The 13109-nt window shown below is 38.5% G+C and overlaps 1 protein-coding gene across 4 annotated transcripts in view; it reads left to right on the forward strand.

The window, feature by feature from the left end:
* The window catches only part of KIAA0825, a 184514-nt gene that overhangs the window by 65702 nt on the left and 105703 nt on the right, over positions 1-13109 (forward strand). For all 4 annotated transcript variants that reach the window (XM_083465180.1, XM_083465178.1, XM_083465179.1 and 1 more), the window contains 4 exons: positions 3455-3594; positions 4929-5117; positions 6297-6530; positions 9968-10376. In XM_083465180.1, coding sequence (XP_083321306.1) covers positions 3455-3594; positions 4929-5117; positions 6297-6530; positions 9968-10376 — 972 coding nt within the window. The remainder of the gene's footprint in view (positions 1-3454; positions 3595-4928; positions 5118-6296; positions 6531-9967; positions 10377-13109) is intronic.

Raw genomic sequence — 13109 nt, forward strand, 5'->3', positions numbered from 1 at the left:
AGCAGGCTATCTATGCTCCCCACAGAATTTGTATCCTTTCTCAGTAACCTGCATATTTAAATGAATGCTATGATTTTTAATACTTATTCTGAAAAACTAAATCTTTAGCTTCTGCTACATTTAATGACATGTCTTTAATTTCAACATGCCATATTTTTCCATGTATAACACACCCCCATGTATAAGACAACACCTTTTTTTCTGAACCCCAAATTGAGTCAGAGCCTGAACCTGAGACCAGCCTCCCCATGCCAGAGCCTGAACCTGAGACCAGGCTGCTTGCACCAGAGCCCAAACCTGAGCCCAGACTGCCCGTGTCAGAGCCCAAACCCGAATCCAAGTCCAGACCACCCGCACCAGAGCCCACACCCAAGCCCAGGCTGCCTGCCACAAAGCCCAAGCCCAAACACCTGTACATTCACCATCCTTGTATAAGATGACCCCCCTCAATTTGTGACTAATTTTTAAAAGCAAAAAACATTGTCTTATACACAGAAAATTACGGTAGCTTTTTCTACCATTCAATATAGTAATACAGAAAAAATAAGAGGAAACTGCACTTCAGTTTATTAATGTCCAGTGTGAATGGAGGTTCTTTAGAGGCAACTATAAAACAAATATATAGTCAGCATATCTGTGTAAACCCGGTTATAGAAATAATCACAGCTCTATTCAGATATCAAGTGCCTTGTAGAATTGGAATCATATGAGGGGTAGAGCAGGGGCCACACTTTGTGTCCCCATCCACTCCATCAGGTCCCTGTCAGTTGGCCTTGCTGCCCTCTGTAAGGCCTGTTCTGTATGGGTGTGCTCCTCGTGTAATTTAGAACCCTAAATCTTGTAAAAAGACTACTCAAATAGTGCATGCTTCCCACTTCAAGCCTTTTCCAATGCACAGAGGAAGATGGAGCAGATTGTTAGGGATTCAACCTAGGGCCCTGTGAACATTGACACATTTCTAATCGCGTATGACCTAGAATACTCCGATAGGGTTCATGTCTTTATCTTTACACATTAGTCAATATTGCATGAATAATGTGTTGAAGCTTATAAAATAAGACTAAATAAACAGTATAAATGTTTTGACATGAGAAAGAGCCCCATTGCACAAATGGACTTCAGTTTGTGTAATGCTGGAATCAATCCTTTAGATTAGATGTTAAGCTTCCTGTAATATAACTTAAAGTAGGATTGGAAAAAATTGATGTTGATGATATGCGTACTTAGTTATATACTATTTTTAATTCCCTCTGTTCTCCAAGAATGTCAAGACAGCATACATGGTCCTCCTCACCTCCGTTCTATTTGCACAGCAATCCCATGAATTAGGCTGAGAGTGTGTGACTAGTCCAAGGTCATCCAGCCAGCTCTGTGACTGAGGATTTTAAGCTGGCTTCTCTGATCCTAGTCCAGCACCCTAACCACTACATGACACGACACGACATGACACTGTAAACCACTTTGATATTTTCATGATATAGCAGTATATACATATTTTCATAACTATTTAAATAAATAAATACATGCATGTATCTTTAGTTAATAATAAATGATTTTCCATGCATGTTCATGTTGATTTAGTGGCTGAATGCCCAATTTTAAGCTTTGGTGAATGTGCATAAAAGGAGGAGGTTGAATTACAGGGCTATATCCTGATTGCTGGTGCTGCAGTTTCCATTGGCATTGCCGTGCTAGTCATTTCCTCCTACCTCCAATACAGCTTAGTGGTACCATGTAAAAGCATCCATATATTGCTGGAAAGGATATGAAAAAAGTGGTAAGATTGCCAACAGCTCCTGGATGAGCTGGCCTCCCAATTGTAGTAGATTCGTAGAGGTAGATGCAAACCATCACTTGTTCTTTTCTTAATACCAAATTAAACATTTATATGTGTCATATTTTATATATAGTTCACCTTTTCCTCTTTACGTGGCTAGCCTTGTGTTCACAGCTACATGAGCTTGTAAGATGAGAGAACATATGCTTCTCCATATGTCCAATATAAAACTTTTCAGTGCATTTACTAGTGTTAGTATAGTGGCTTCGGGGAATGTCTGTAATACTCTTATTTTCCCTCTGAGTGAATCACATCAACTGTACATTTCAATTTGCATGATGCTCTAAGAGCCAAGAATTGGCAAATACTGAAAAGCAATAACATCCCATCTGGTCAATGATAGTTGAGCTTTTTTTCTACCTCAATATTCCATAAGTCACTTTAAATATTACTTTAAATACTTAACTGTCCAAAGGCCTTGTTTTTCTTATGTTTAGAAATTGAAGGGAAGTGTTGCTCTAATTTGTATAGTTAGATACCTAATTACATAGCATGGTAATGGTAGCATGGTGAAAAGAGCTATGCATTTCCTGAACATTATCTGAATACATAGAAATGTTGGGAAATTGAGCAGGGAACTGGGCTAATATGAAGCCTTTATACTTAATATATAATTTAGAATCATAGAACTTCCATAGAGTTGGAAGGGACCCAAAGGTCATCTAGGCCAACCCCCTGCAATGCAGGAATCTCAGCTAAAGCATCCATGACAGATGACCATCCAACCTCTGCTTAAAAACCTCCAAAGAAGGAGAGTCTATCACCTCTCATGGGAGTCTATTCCACTGCCAAACAGCTCTTACTGTCAGAAAGATTTTCTGAATGTTTAGTCAGAATTTCCTTTATTGTAACTTGAAGCCATTGCCTTGAGTCCTACTCTCAAGAGCAGGAGAAAACAAGTGTGCTCCCTCTTCCATGTGACAGCTCTTCAGATATTTGGAGATGGCTATCATCTCTCAGTCTCTTCTTTTCCAAGCTAAACATACCCAGCTCCTTCAAGTGCTCCTCGTAAGGCTTAGTTTCCAGACCCTTGATCATCTTGGTTTCCCTCCTCTGCACACGTTCCAGTTTGTCAACATCCTTCTTAAATTGTGGTGCCCAGAATTGGACACATCTGTTTTATGTTACCGAATATACTTTTATAATTCTGCCTTAATTATAGTGTGACAAGTAGCTTGCATCGTATTTCCCACCCAACCCTATTTGTTTCTTTCTTATTTCACAGACTTGATTTCAAATATTTTATAACATCACTCTAAACACTTAAATACAACATTGAACTAAAATATAATGCCTCAGATTTATTCAGGCATTAAAAATGATTTTTGCCTCATGAAACAAGAGCATATCTGGCCCCAATGAAAGAGATAAGTGAGGTTACTTTGTATCAGTTAAAATTTGGCAGTCTACCAAATGTTAATTTGCTTTTTAGCTAGTTGAGATTAAATGTAATTCCTTCCCTGAGCAGCCTTAAAGTAAGCAACCATGAAAGCATTTTCAGAGTAATCTGGGAGGAATTGACATTTAAAGGAGTTAGCATTACATCTGCACTTTAAGGCTATTAATTTCATAGATAAATTAACGACATTATTCTGTCTTTATCTTACATTTTGAAAGGACTCCATCAGCCAGAGGAATGGCAGCCCAGGGTCAACTCAAGCTGCTCTTATCCCAGCCATGCTGTAATTGGAACTTGCTTTTGGAAACCCTGCTACATCACGATTGTCTCTTAGTGAAACTTTTACTGAGGAGTTCCAGTAAGTACTGACACTTTCTATAGTTGCAATATTTTACCGCTGAAGAAACACAAGTAAATTGTTCTGGATTGCCACATTGTTCACTATTTTAATATTAGCAGAAGGATCATGGTCATCACTTCACATAATTAGCATTAGGCTCAATACTTGCAATCTAATTTTCTCTCATTTTTTTGCTCAGGATTTTTTGTTTGGATAGGAATTCACATTTATCATGCTAATACTGTTTAAAATATAATGTGTTTGTTATTTACTAAAACGTTAGCTGTAGATATTCTGCAGCTCTCTTGGTCCAGCATTTGGTCTAACATTTGTCAGAAGAGCACCACAACTAAACTTTTGTCCTGTTTTTTATTGAATGTTGCAATGCACTCATTTACCTATTCAAGTTCATGTCAGCAAAGACTGACAGATGTCTGAAGATCATATTCTCCCCCTGCTGTTGGATTATATTTACTAGTGTGTTCAAGGATCACAAGGATGGAGTGACAGCATTTATTAAGCTTTTGACTGACCATTACCCTGAGCTTCAGCGGATTGCATCCTGCCTAGACACGCTGAGCTGTAAACAATTGTTTCTCTAGCACAGAACACGGAAATCATTTAAGAGTTTGTTTTTGTAAGAAAAATCCCTATTGTGTAAGAAAAGACCATAGATCTTAGCCTAAAAATACTATTACATGCCACCCCAATCTCCATGAGCAGTGTGAGAATCCAGGGGTTCCAACTGCTTACACAGGGTTGGGTTTCCTTTAGAAAGATTGAGGCACAGCGGCTAGTGTCTTTAAGAAATATGGTTTTATTAAGACATAATTACACCTAGAAGTGGGCAGTGGAGGCTGTGCAGCAAATTATACCCCAAGAGTGTCTTCCATTGCCCCTCTCATTGCCCACTGTCTCTCAGTGCAGCTTCCTCTGACCATTGCTGCATGGAGTTCTGGCCTGCCCTGCAGCTCAGAGAGGTCTGGCCTCTGGCCTCCTCCCTCCTTCCCAGCAACACCTCTCAACAAAAATCCAAGACTCCTGTAAAATGACACTCTTTTCTGTCGCCTTTCCATCACATCAGCAACCCTTGCTTTGCACAGACCTGATAAGGTTCTTTGACATGTAGATGCCTTGCCATTGTTTGATAATGGCTTGCATTCAACCAGCCTAGTCAGGCTGGTTTGCCCAGGGATTCCTTGTCTGGTACAATTCTGTAGCTTGTATTTTCCTTCTTAGCCCAAATATTAGCTAGATTCTGACATTCATTATACTACAAAATTTTGTTGTAGGTCCACTTACACTTTCACTACTACCTCAACTTCTGAACTTTTCTACTTTCTTTATTCAAGAATCTGAATCATCAAAAAGTGGAGAACAAAGTACTTGCCTAGACATGAAGAGCAGCCAAGAACCTAGTCTGACTGAAGCAATCTTTGCAGTGCTTTCTTATTGTACTTTATCTCCCAAATCACTTGGTGGTGTTCTTGAAAACTACATGGAAAAAGAACAGATGTGGGATTGTTTATACAATATATCAGGTATGAAAAACACAGTGAAATTTTCTTTCTTTCGGGAGTGTATCCAGTCTTGCTGGGAGTGGAGTTCTGTTTATGTGATTCACCAATTCCTACCCCTTGTAGTTCTGTACCACACTCCCAATTTGCCCCAGAGGTATTCTTCCAGTGCTAGGTGGGCAGCAACATATGTGTGGGGTGCTTTAGAAAATCTAAAGTTGCATCTGAAAGAGGATCTTAGGTTTCAAATTGAGAACCAGTCGTAGAAATTTCTTATAATACCACAGAAGTTACCGTACTTTCATTCTTGGATGCTCTAGGAAAATCTCCACTTAGCTTCATCTGTAGCACCACATCAGGCACTTCCATTTTGAACTTCATTTCATGTGCCTCGTTCTTGCAGATTTAACTCAGTGTTTTCTAAAGCATTCATTCATTCATTCATTCATTCATCCAGAGTATATTTATCCTGCTCTTCAGCCAAAAAACGGCTCCCAGGGTGGCACACAAATGTCAGTGATAAGACAGTTCTTGCACTAAGGTTAACAATTTAAAAGCCATGATGCAAAATGAAAGAGAGGGAGGAGGGGGATAAGCAATCCTGGGACTATTTCTTAGTTATCTAGAACTCTGGTAATGAGCAACTGAAATGGAAAGATTTCAAAGAGAGCAAGACCCAAATGTTACTGATGGAAATGCCTGTGTATTCCACTTCTTTTTATAGCCTGATGGAATGGCTGCTAATGACAGTTGAGGAAGGAGCCTGAACTAGTATTTTCCTCTTCTGTAGCCAGGACCAGAACTCAGTCTATTCCACCATTTAAGAAACTAAACCACCAAAAGCCACAATTACCTTTAAATACAATACATTGTTATATTATCACACAGGTCAAGTCAGTCATGATAACTTGTCTAAGTGCAAAGATAAACAGAAGTAGTATGTTGGATAGTAGTAATTATCAGCTTCTAAGCAAAACAACAAAGGCATGGCAACTGAGAAAATAATGATTTATAAAAGTGTGACATTTGGTAACATAGTATTGTTATGTAGAAACTTATTTTACTCTGGTTGTTTTTTTATTATACAACTGTACCATGGAAAAGTATACAAAACTTTCTAAAATAGTAACATTAAATGTTGCTAAAGAGGCTCAACTTAATGTTTTCTTTTAAATTAATATTATTACTATTTTGTCTCCAAAGTTTCTAGTTGCGTTGAGTCAGAGCCAGAGGTTATCAGATGCTTGAAGCTGACTTTGATTAATTCAGTTAAGGGTATTGTGAAGCAGATCATTTCTTTGATGCATTCATGGGAAGCAACGGAAAACTATGGAACCTATCAACACAAGCAAATTGTCCCTGAAAGTTTGCTGAAGACTGTTCCAAAGGAGTGGAATTACACACCTAGAGAAATGAAGAGAAAAGAATCTGGGAAATGTAGGTGTGCTTATATAATTCCTGTCAAAATAATAGCTATACATTTAACGAGGACAAATCAAAACTGAAAAATTAGAATTAAGTGGTGTGATTTGATAATGAATACTATAGTAATACAATTTATGGTATTTTAGAAGACTTCATGGAACTGCTTACATACTTGGGTGCAGTACTTTGTCTTACTGAGTTCTTAGCGCAATCCTTGTCATTGTGGGCTAGTGGAAGGCCCACATTCAGCAAGGTCTCTTTGGGAAAGCAAATGGGGTGACAGAATAAACATACTATTAATCCTGGCATTGGTGACTTCAGTATTGGATTACTGCAATTCACTTCATGTGAGGATTCCCTTGTGCTTGGTCTGGAAACTGCAGTTAGTGCAGAATGCTGCAGCCAGATTCCTGACAGGAGTGAAGCCCTGTCAACATATTACTTCTCTACTCAGAGATCTGCACTGGTTGCCAAGTAGTTACTGTGCCAAATTCAAGATGTCACTATTAGTATATAAAGCTCTTAACTATTTAGGACCCATTTACTTGAGGGATTGCCTTATCCATATACACCCACTTGGCCACTTTGAACTGTGACACTGACATTTTTACAAGTGCCATGTAAAGTCCATTCCACACTTGCAAGGAATCAATCTTCGCATTTGGCAGCACATGCACTCTGGAACTCCCTGTCTATTGGCGTTAGGCAGATACAGTCAATGCACTGTTCTTGGTGCTGCTGAAACCCTTCAGTTTCAGAGAGCCAGTGTGGTGTAGTGGTTAAGAGTGGTAGACTTGTAATCTGGTGAACCAGGTTCGCGTCTCCGCTCCTCCACATGCAGCTGCTGGGTGGCCTTGGGCCAGTTACACTTCTTTGACGTCTCTCAGCCCCACTCACCTCACAGAGTGTTTGTTGTCGGGGAGGAAGGGAAAGGAGAATGTTAGCCGTTTTGAGACTCCTTCGGGTAGTGATAAAGCGTGATATCAAATCCAAACTCTTCTTCTTCTTCTTCTTTTGTTGTTCAGAAAAGCCTACCTTGAAATGTAAATTTGACATGCATTTTAATATGCAATTTTTTATAATGTAATTTTTAACTACTCATGTTATTTATATTTTGAAATGTTTTAGGTGTAGTTGTTTTCAACTTATGACCTTTTAGTGATAATTTTAATGCATAGTCTATATAAACCAATTAGATTATATATATATATATATATATATATATATATATATATATATATATCTGTGCACAGTACAAACTAAGATGCATAGTACTTCCCCCATCCACCCTGGCATCCATACCATCCAATAGAGAGCTAGATTTGCTCTTGTTGCAATAAGTTTCCCTCAGTACAGCACTTACATTTTTACCTCACAGGAGAGAATGGTAGCCATTCACTAATATGAAAAAAAAATTGAGGGGTATATTTAGTGATGCTATTTGGGTAGGGGCTATAGCAGTGGACACAGGTAAATGTCAACAATCATCAAATTTTGTTACAGTTAAGTTGGCTATTCTTCTTAGTTCAGTGTCTGGCAAGACTGGCATTATACCATGTGTTTGTAGTGGTTGGGTGGGAAAGTAGGATTAAAGAGTGGGTGAGACCCTTTCCTACACTACAATGCTGCAAATAACATACACCCTTGTATGTCTGTCGTGGTAGCTGTCATGATGTGGCTAGGTTCCTAGGCTCCCAGTTAGCCAGATGTTTCTGCAATTGTGTTGGGACAAGTGAGGAGGCAATACTCTTTCTTCCTTAGCTTACATATGTGGTAGCAGAAGCAGAGAGCTCTTGTGTGCTCTGCCTTTGTTGTCTCCACTGTTGTCCAGTCGCACTGGCGCTTCTGGGTCTCTGAGCACTTCTTGCAGGACAGGAAGATGCACCACACAAGAATAACAGCATGAGCAACAGAAGATAAGGAACTTAGTGCCATAAAATAAGCACAACTGCCACTTACGATCAATTTTAATTTTATTTAAATTTTAATACATTTAATACATTATTGCATTTGCTAAAATTATGTTAGTGATAGCTAAAGGTCTCCAATTATTAAAATAGCAACCTGTTCTTCTTTACGTCTTTTACAGTTTATTAAACAGATTGCTATGTTCATATTTTGTTTATTGTAAATATGTTACGATCATCACAAGTTTAATTTATAGTTTATGCTGGGGTGTAACATTGGAATGTACTTTGTCACATATTTGTAATATGTAATGGCACACCGTTTTTAAAACTTGGAACCTTTCCCTCTAATTAGCTCCTGAGACAAGTTTCAAAATCCTTTATTCATTTTGTGCTTGAATTTAAATTTCAAAATGTCACGCTTATATTTGACTCTTACTTTTTTATGAAAGGGTCTTTAATGTGGAATGTGGGAGTAATTTATGTCTGAACCAACTTCAAGTGGTATTAAAGTAGCAGAACTGTATAGATAATATACAGATAGTATATTGATTTTTGTTATGGCTAGATTGCAACATGGAGATGGACCCTTTACCTTTAAAATTCCTGATGAAGTAGGAAACTCAGTGAGCTATATCCCACTGAATGTTATTAAGATGATTAGTGTGCATATAAAATGAAGTGTACATAGTCTTACAACTGAAGACACTTCTTCTTAGGTCCTCAGAGAGGCATCCCATTTTATTTTCACAACCACTTTGTGAAATAGGTTAGGTTGCTATTCTCTTGGTAGAGAATAAATTCACAGAATCTTTATTTGTAACAAGAGGCTGGTACTGGCTCTGATGGCACTTAATGAATATGCAATCTTTTATCCCTACCTCCAACACACAGAAAACATCAAGTGTGAACTAGATGTTCTGTACAAGCAGCTGATCATATAATGACCCTTACCTTTGGGGTTGGGGGTCTATGCGGGACAGCGCCTGGTGTGCGCCTTGATCCAGCATGGGACATGGAGCTGAAGTGTTTTCCCAGGCCAGCATGACTCCAAATTGGACTTGCACTGGCCTGGAAAGTGAATTTCAGTCTGCCCAACATTCAGCCAATCACAGACAGACTGGTTGCAGCGGATGGGCTGGGCTGGGCTGGGCCAGGCCAAAAGGCTTCACTCCGGTCCACTTCCAGGATATTTAACCCTGGCCTGCCTCCACCACCTTGTCCAGATGCTCAGTACAAGAGACTGATCATATAAAGAACTGGTTAATGGGATTTCTTCACATAAAAAAGGTTGGGTGGAAATATGCACTAACTGACCCTCTGGTCTTATGGACTGTCCAGGTTACACAAAATATTATCTGCATGAAGTCATGTTCACTCCAGCACCACAAAATAATGGTAGCAACCCCAGCAAACATGTGAACCAGGGCTATACATCTAAGAGACATCTAAAATTAAACATTGGCATTCAGTCTTCATAACTGCATTGTATAGCAAGAGTGTTTAATGTTAATCATACCTTCTTTCATTCTTTTTTTAAAGGCTTCACAAGGCTTGCTGCTCAGGCAGTATCTATTGTAATCAGCAAGTTACCTACAGTGATTGCATGTTTGCCTCCCCCAATTAAGTATTTCTTTTTTCTCTCTGAGAGAAAAATGCCAAAAAACTTAATTGAATCGAAAAAAGCTGGTCTTCTTGTCTGGATCTTGATTGTAATTATATGTCGGATATTTGCGGATGGAAACACCACAGAACTTTTAACGGGTACGACTCTTGACAGATGGAGCAAAGAGAAGCTCAGTTTGGTTCGTGTATGTTTGGAAAATATTATAGGGAAAAAGAAAAGTAGCCCTAAACAAGTGACTCACAAGATTATACAGAGCATTGAACAACAAAGGCCAAACTGGATTGAAAACCAGTTACTAAAGGCAAGAAAACTGGGCATAGACTGGTAAGAAGACCTGATATTTCACTTTTTGTTATTGTTTTTTGCTACCATTTGCCTATACAACATGAATAATGAAATGTTTCTTAGTAAAAATGTTTACTGTAGCAGATACTGAATTCCCGCAGGGCTCTGATTATAGGATAAATAGAAAACAAGGAAAATTGTGTTTTTCCCATAGAAGGGTGAATTGTCATTACATATATTCTTGCAATGGATTTTACTATGGAGATTAAATTAAGGAGGATATAGTTCATACAAAAAGCTTTTTTTGGTCTTCTGTGATTAGAAACAAAGAAGCACATTTAATTTTGTAACGTAACAGCCTATCCAGAAAGAAATTCAGATCTCACAATAAAAGTACCCCTCTGCTTTTTTATGAGAAGAATATCAACATTTCCAGATTTTACTTCGAATTCACAAGATTTTTCCAAAAAAGTTGAGGGCTTACATGTTTTATAGCTCTCTGAGTTATGTGTATTTTTAATTGGTAGCAGGTGGATTAATCAAGTCTTCTTTATTTTATTTAAAAGCATTTATATACTGCTTCATAATTCAGAAATCTCTTTTAACAGGTGATTTTGCTGGTATTGCCAGTTATTATATAGTTTGTTGAATAAACTTCACTAGTAACAGTAGAATGTTCTGCCTATTTCATCTACATTTTATAAAGGGCAACCTCTTGTTTATAATCTGTATAGGCAAAATAGCACTATAAGATAGAGTCATCCATGCAAATGAAAATATATTAATTCAGCACATTGACTTGTGCTATTTTATTGCTAGGGGTATTTGGTTGGCAGAAACTGCAAAAAGCAGTAACAGTATCACACAAATGCTCATTGACATTGACCTTCATCATCTTTATGTGTGCATTTAATACTAATTTTCATGCTCTAATCCAATGATTAAGAGATTAAGGCTGCATATCTATTTTGTTGAACCCAGTCGGTCTTACTTCTGAAAAGAATTGCCTACAATTGTGTTGCAAGACTGGATGCCATCTATGATAAGGGGGGAAATGTTATTCACTAGGACAGTAGCATAAGTCAGTTTGTAACATTGCTAAAATTGGAAGGCCTTTTATACAACGGAAATTATATCAGTAATGTATGTAATTGGAAGATCCTAAAAGCTCTGTGGGTGCCTAGGGCTTGCCGATCAGAAGGTTGGCAGTTCGAATCCCCGCGACGGGGTGAGCTCCCATTGCTCGATCCCTGCTCCTGCCAACCTAGCAATTCGAAAGCACGTCAAAGTGCAAGTAGATAAATAGGTACCGCTCCGGCGGGAAGGTAAACAACTCTGGTTCGCCAGAAGCGGCTTAGTCATGCTGGCCACATGACCCGGAAGCTGTACACCAGCTCCCTCAGCCAGTAAACGAGATGAGCGCCACAACCCCAGAGTCGTCCACGACTGGATCTAATGGTCAGGAGTCCCTTTACCTTTATCTAAAAGCTCCAGTAATACTTTTCCTTGCTTCTTATTTTTATAACAAGAGCATGCCACGATATCAGACAGATTGCATATGCCAAATTTTTATATATAAATATCTTTCAGGCTTCTTACTCAACATTTTAATAAAAGATGCAAACATTTTCTATAGCACAACATCTGTTATTTCAATTAAAGGGTATACACACATACGTATGCACACACATACTCTCTCTCTCTCTTAATTGAAACATCAGTGTTTGCATCCTGTACTATTTTTTTTAGTATTTAGCTTGACAGATATTTTGAATAATTTTATCCAGAAGCCATTAGAAGTGTCACTTTTGTAGCGCCCTGTTCCTGGGAGGAGCTATGCTCTGTTGTCTTTCAGCTTATATATAGACTTTATTAACTTGGAAGCAGGAATTTACTGTGTAGGAATGTGATCTATATCATTGTAGGAATGTGATCTATATCACTGTAGTTAAATAGAGAGGCTCCAGTCTAGCCAAAGTTACTTGTGGTTAAGTCTCATTGAAATCAATGCAAAAAAAGTCCCTGTGATTTCATTAGCATTCAAGCACAACCATGTGGTGAAGTCTTGTCATTAATACTACAAGCACCAAGGAGAGGTTGTGGTGGGGGTTGGTGAAGAAAAATACACAAATATGGGTGAAAGAGCAGGGTTAGGCAGAAGAGGGTAATTTCTGGTTCATACATTGGCAGTGGAAATTATGAACTCTTATCACTTAAGAGATGACTGCCTCTCCCTCTAAAGAAGTCTAGCTCACAATAAGAACATAACAAGAGCCCTACTGCATCAGATAAAAGGCCTACTTATCCCAATGTCCTGTCTCCACAATTGTCAACCAGATACCTATGGGAAGCCCATAAGGTGAACCTGAGGGCCGTAGCATTGCCCTGCTGCTGTTCCCCAGCAACTTGGTATGCAGAGGCATACTGCCTCTGATCCCGGAGGCAGTATACAGCCATCATAACTAGTTGCCACGGATATATACCCCATGAATTTCTGTAATCTCCTTTTAAACCATCTAAGTCAGTAATCATTACCAAGACAAAGGGGCAAAAAGTAGATGAATTGAAAGTTCTCCCAGAATCCTGTGATCAGGGAGAAATCCATAGGTACGTATGTACCAGCCCAATATGAATACTCAGGTCTAATGCAGATTGAAAGCTTTAATTAAATATGTCCCATATGAATGAGGCAAACTAAAGCTGGAAATCGAAACGTCATATATAATAATACCAGTTCAAGGCTTACCATGCTTGTGCTTATTTAGCAAAAAC

This window comes from Podarcis liolepis (assembly GCF_965112155.1).
Source record: "Podarcis liolepis genome assembly, chromosome: 11".
NCBI classification, from domain to species: domain Eukaryota; kingdom Metazoa; phylum Chordata; class Lepidosauria; order Squamata; family Lacertidae; genus Podarcis; species Podarcis liolepis.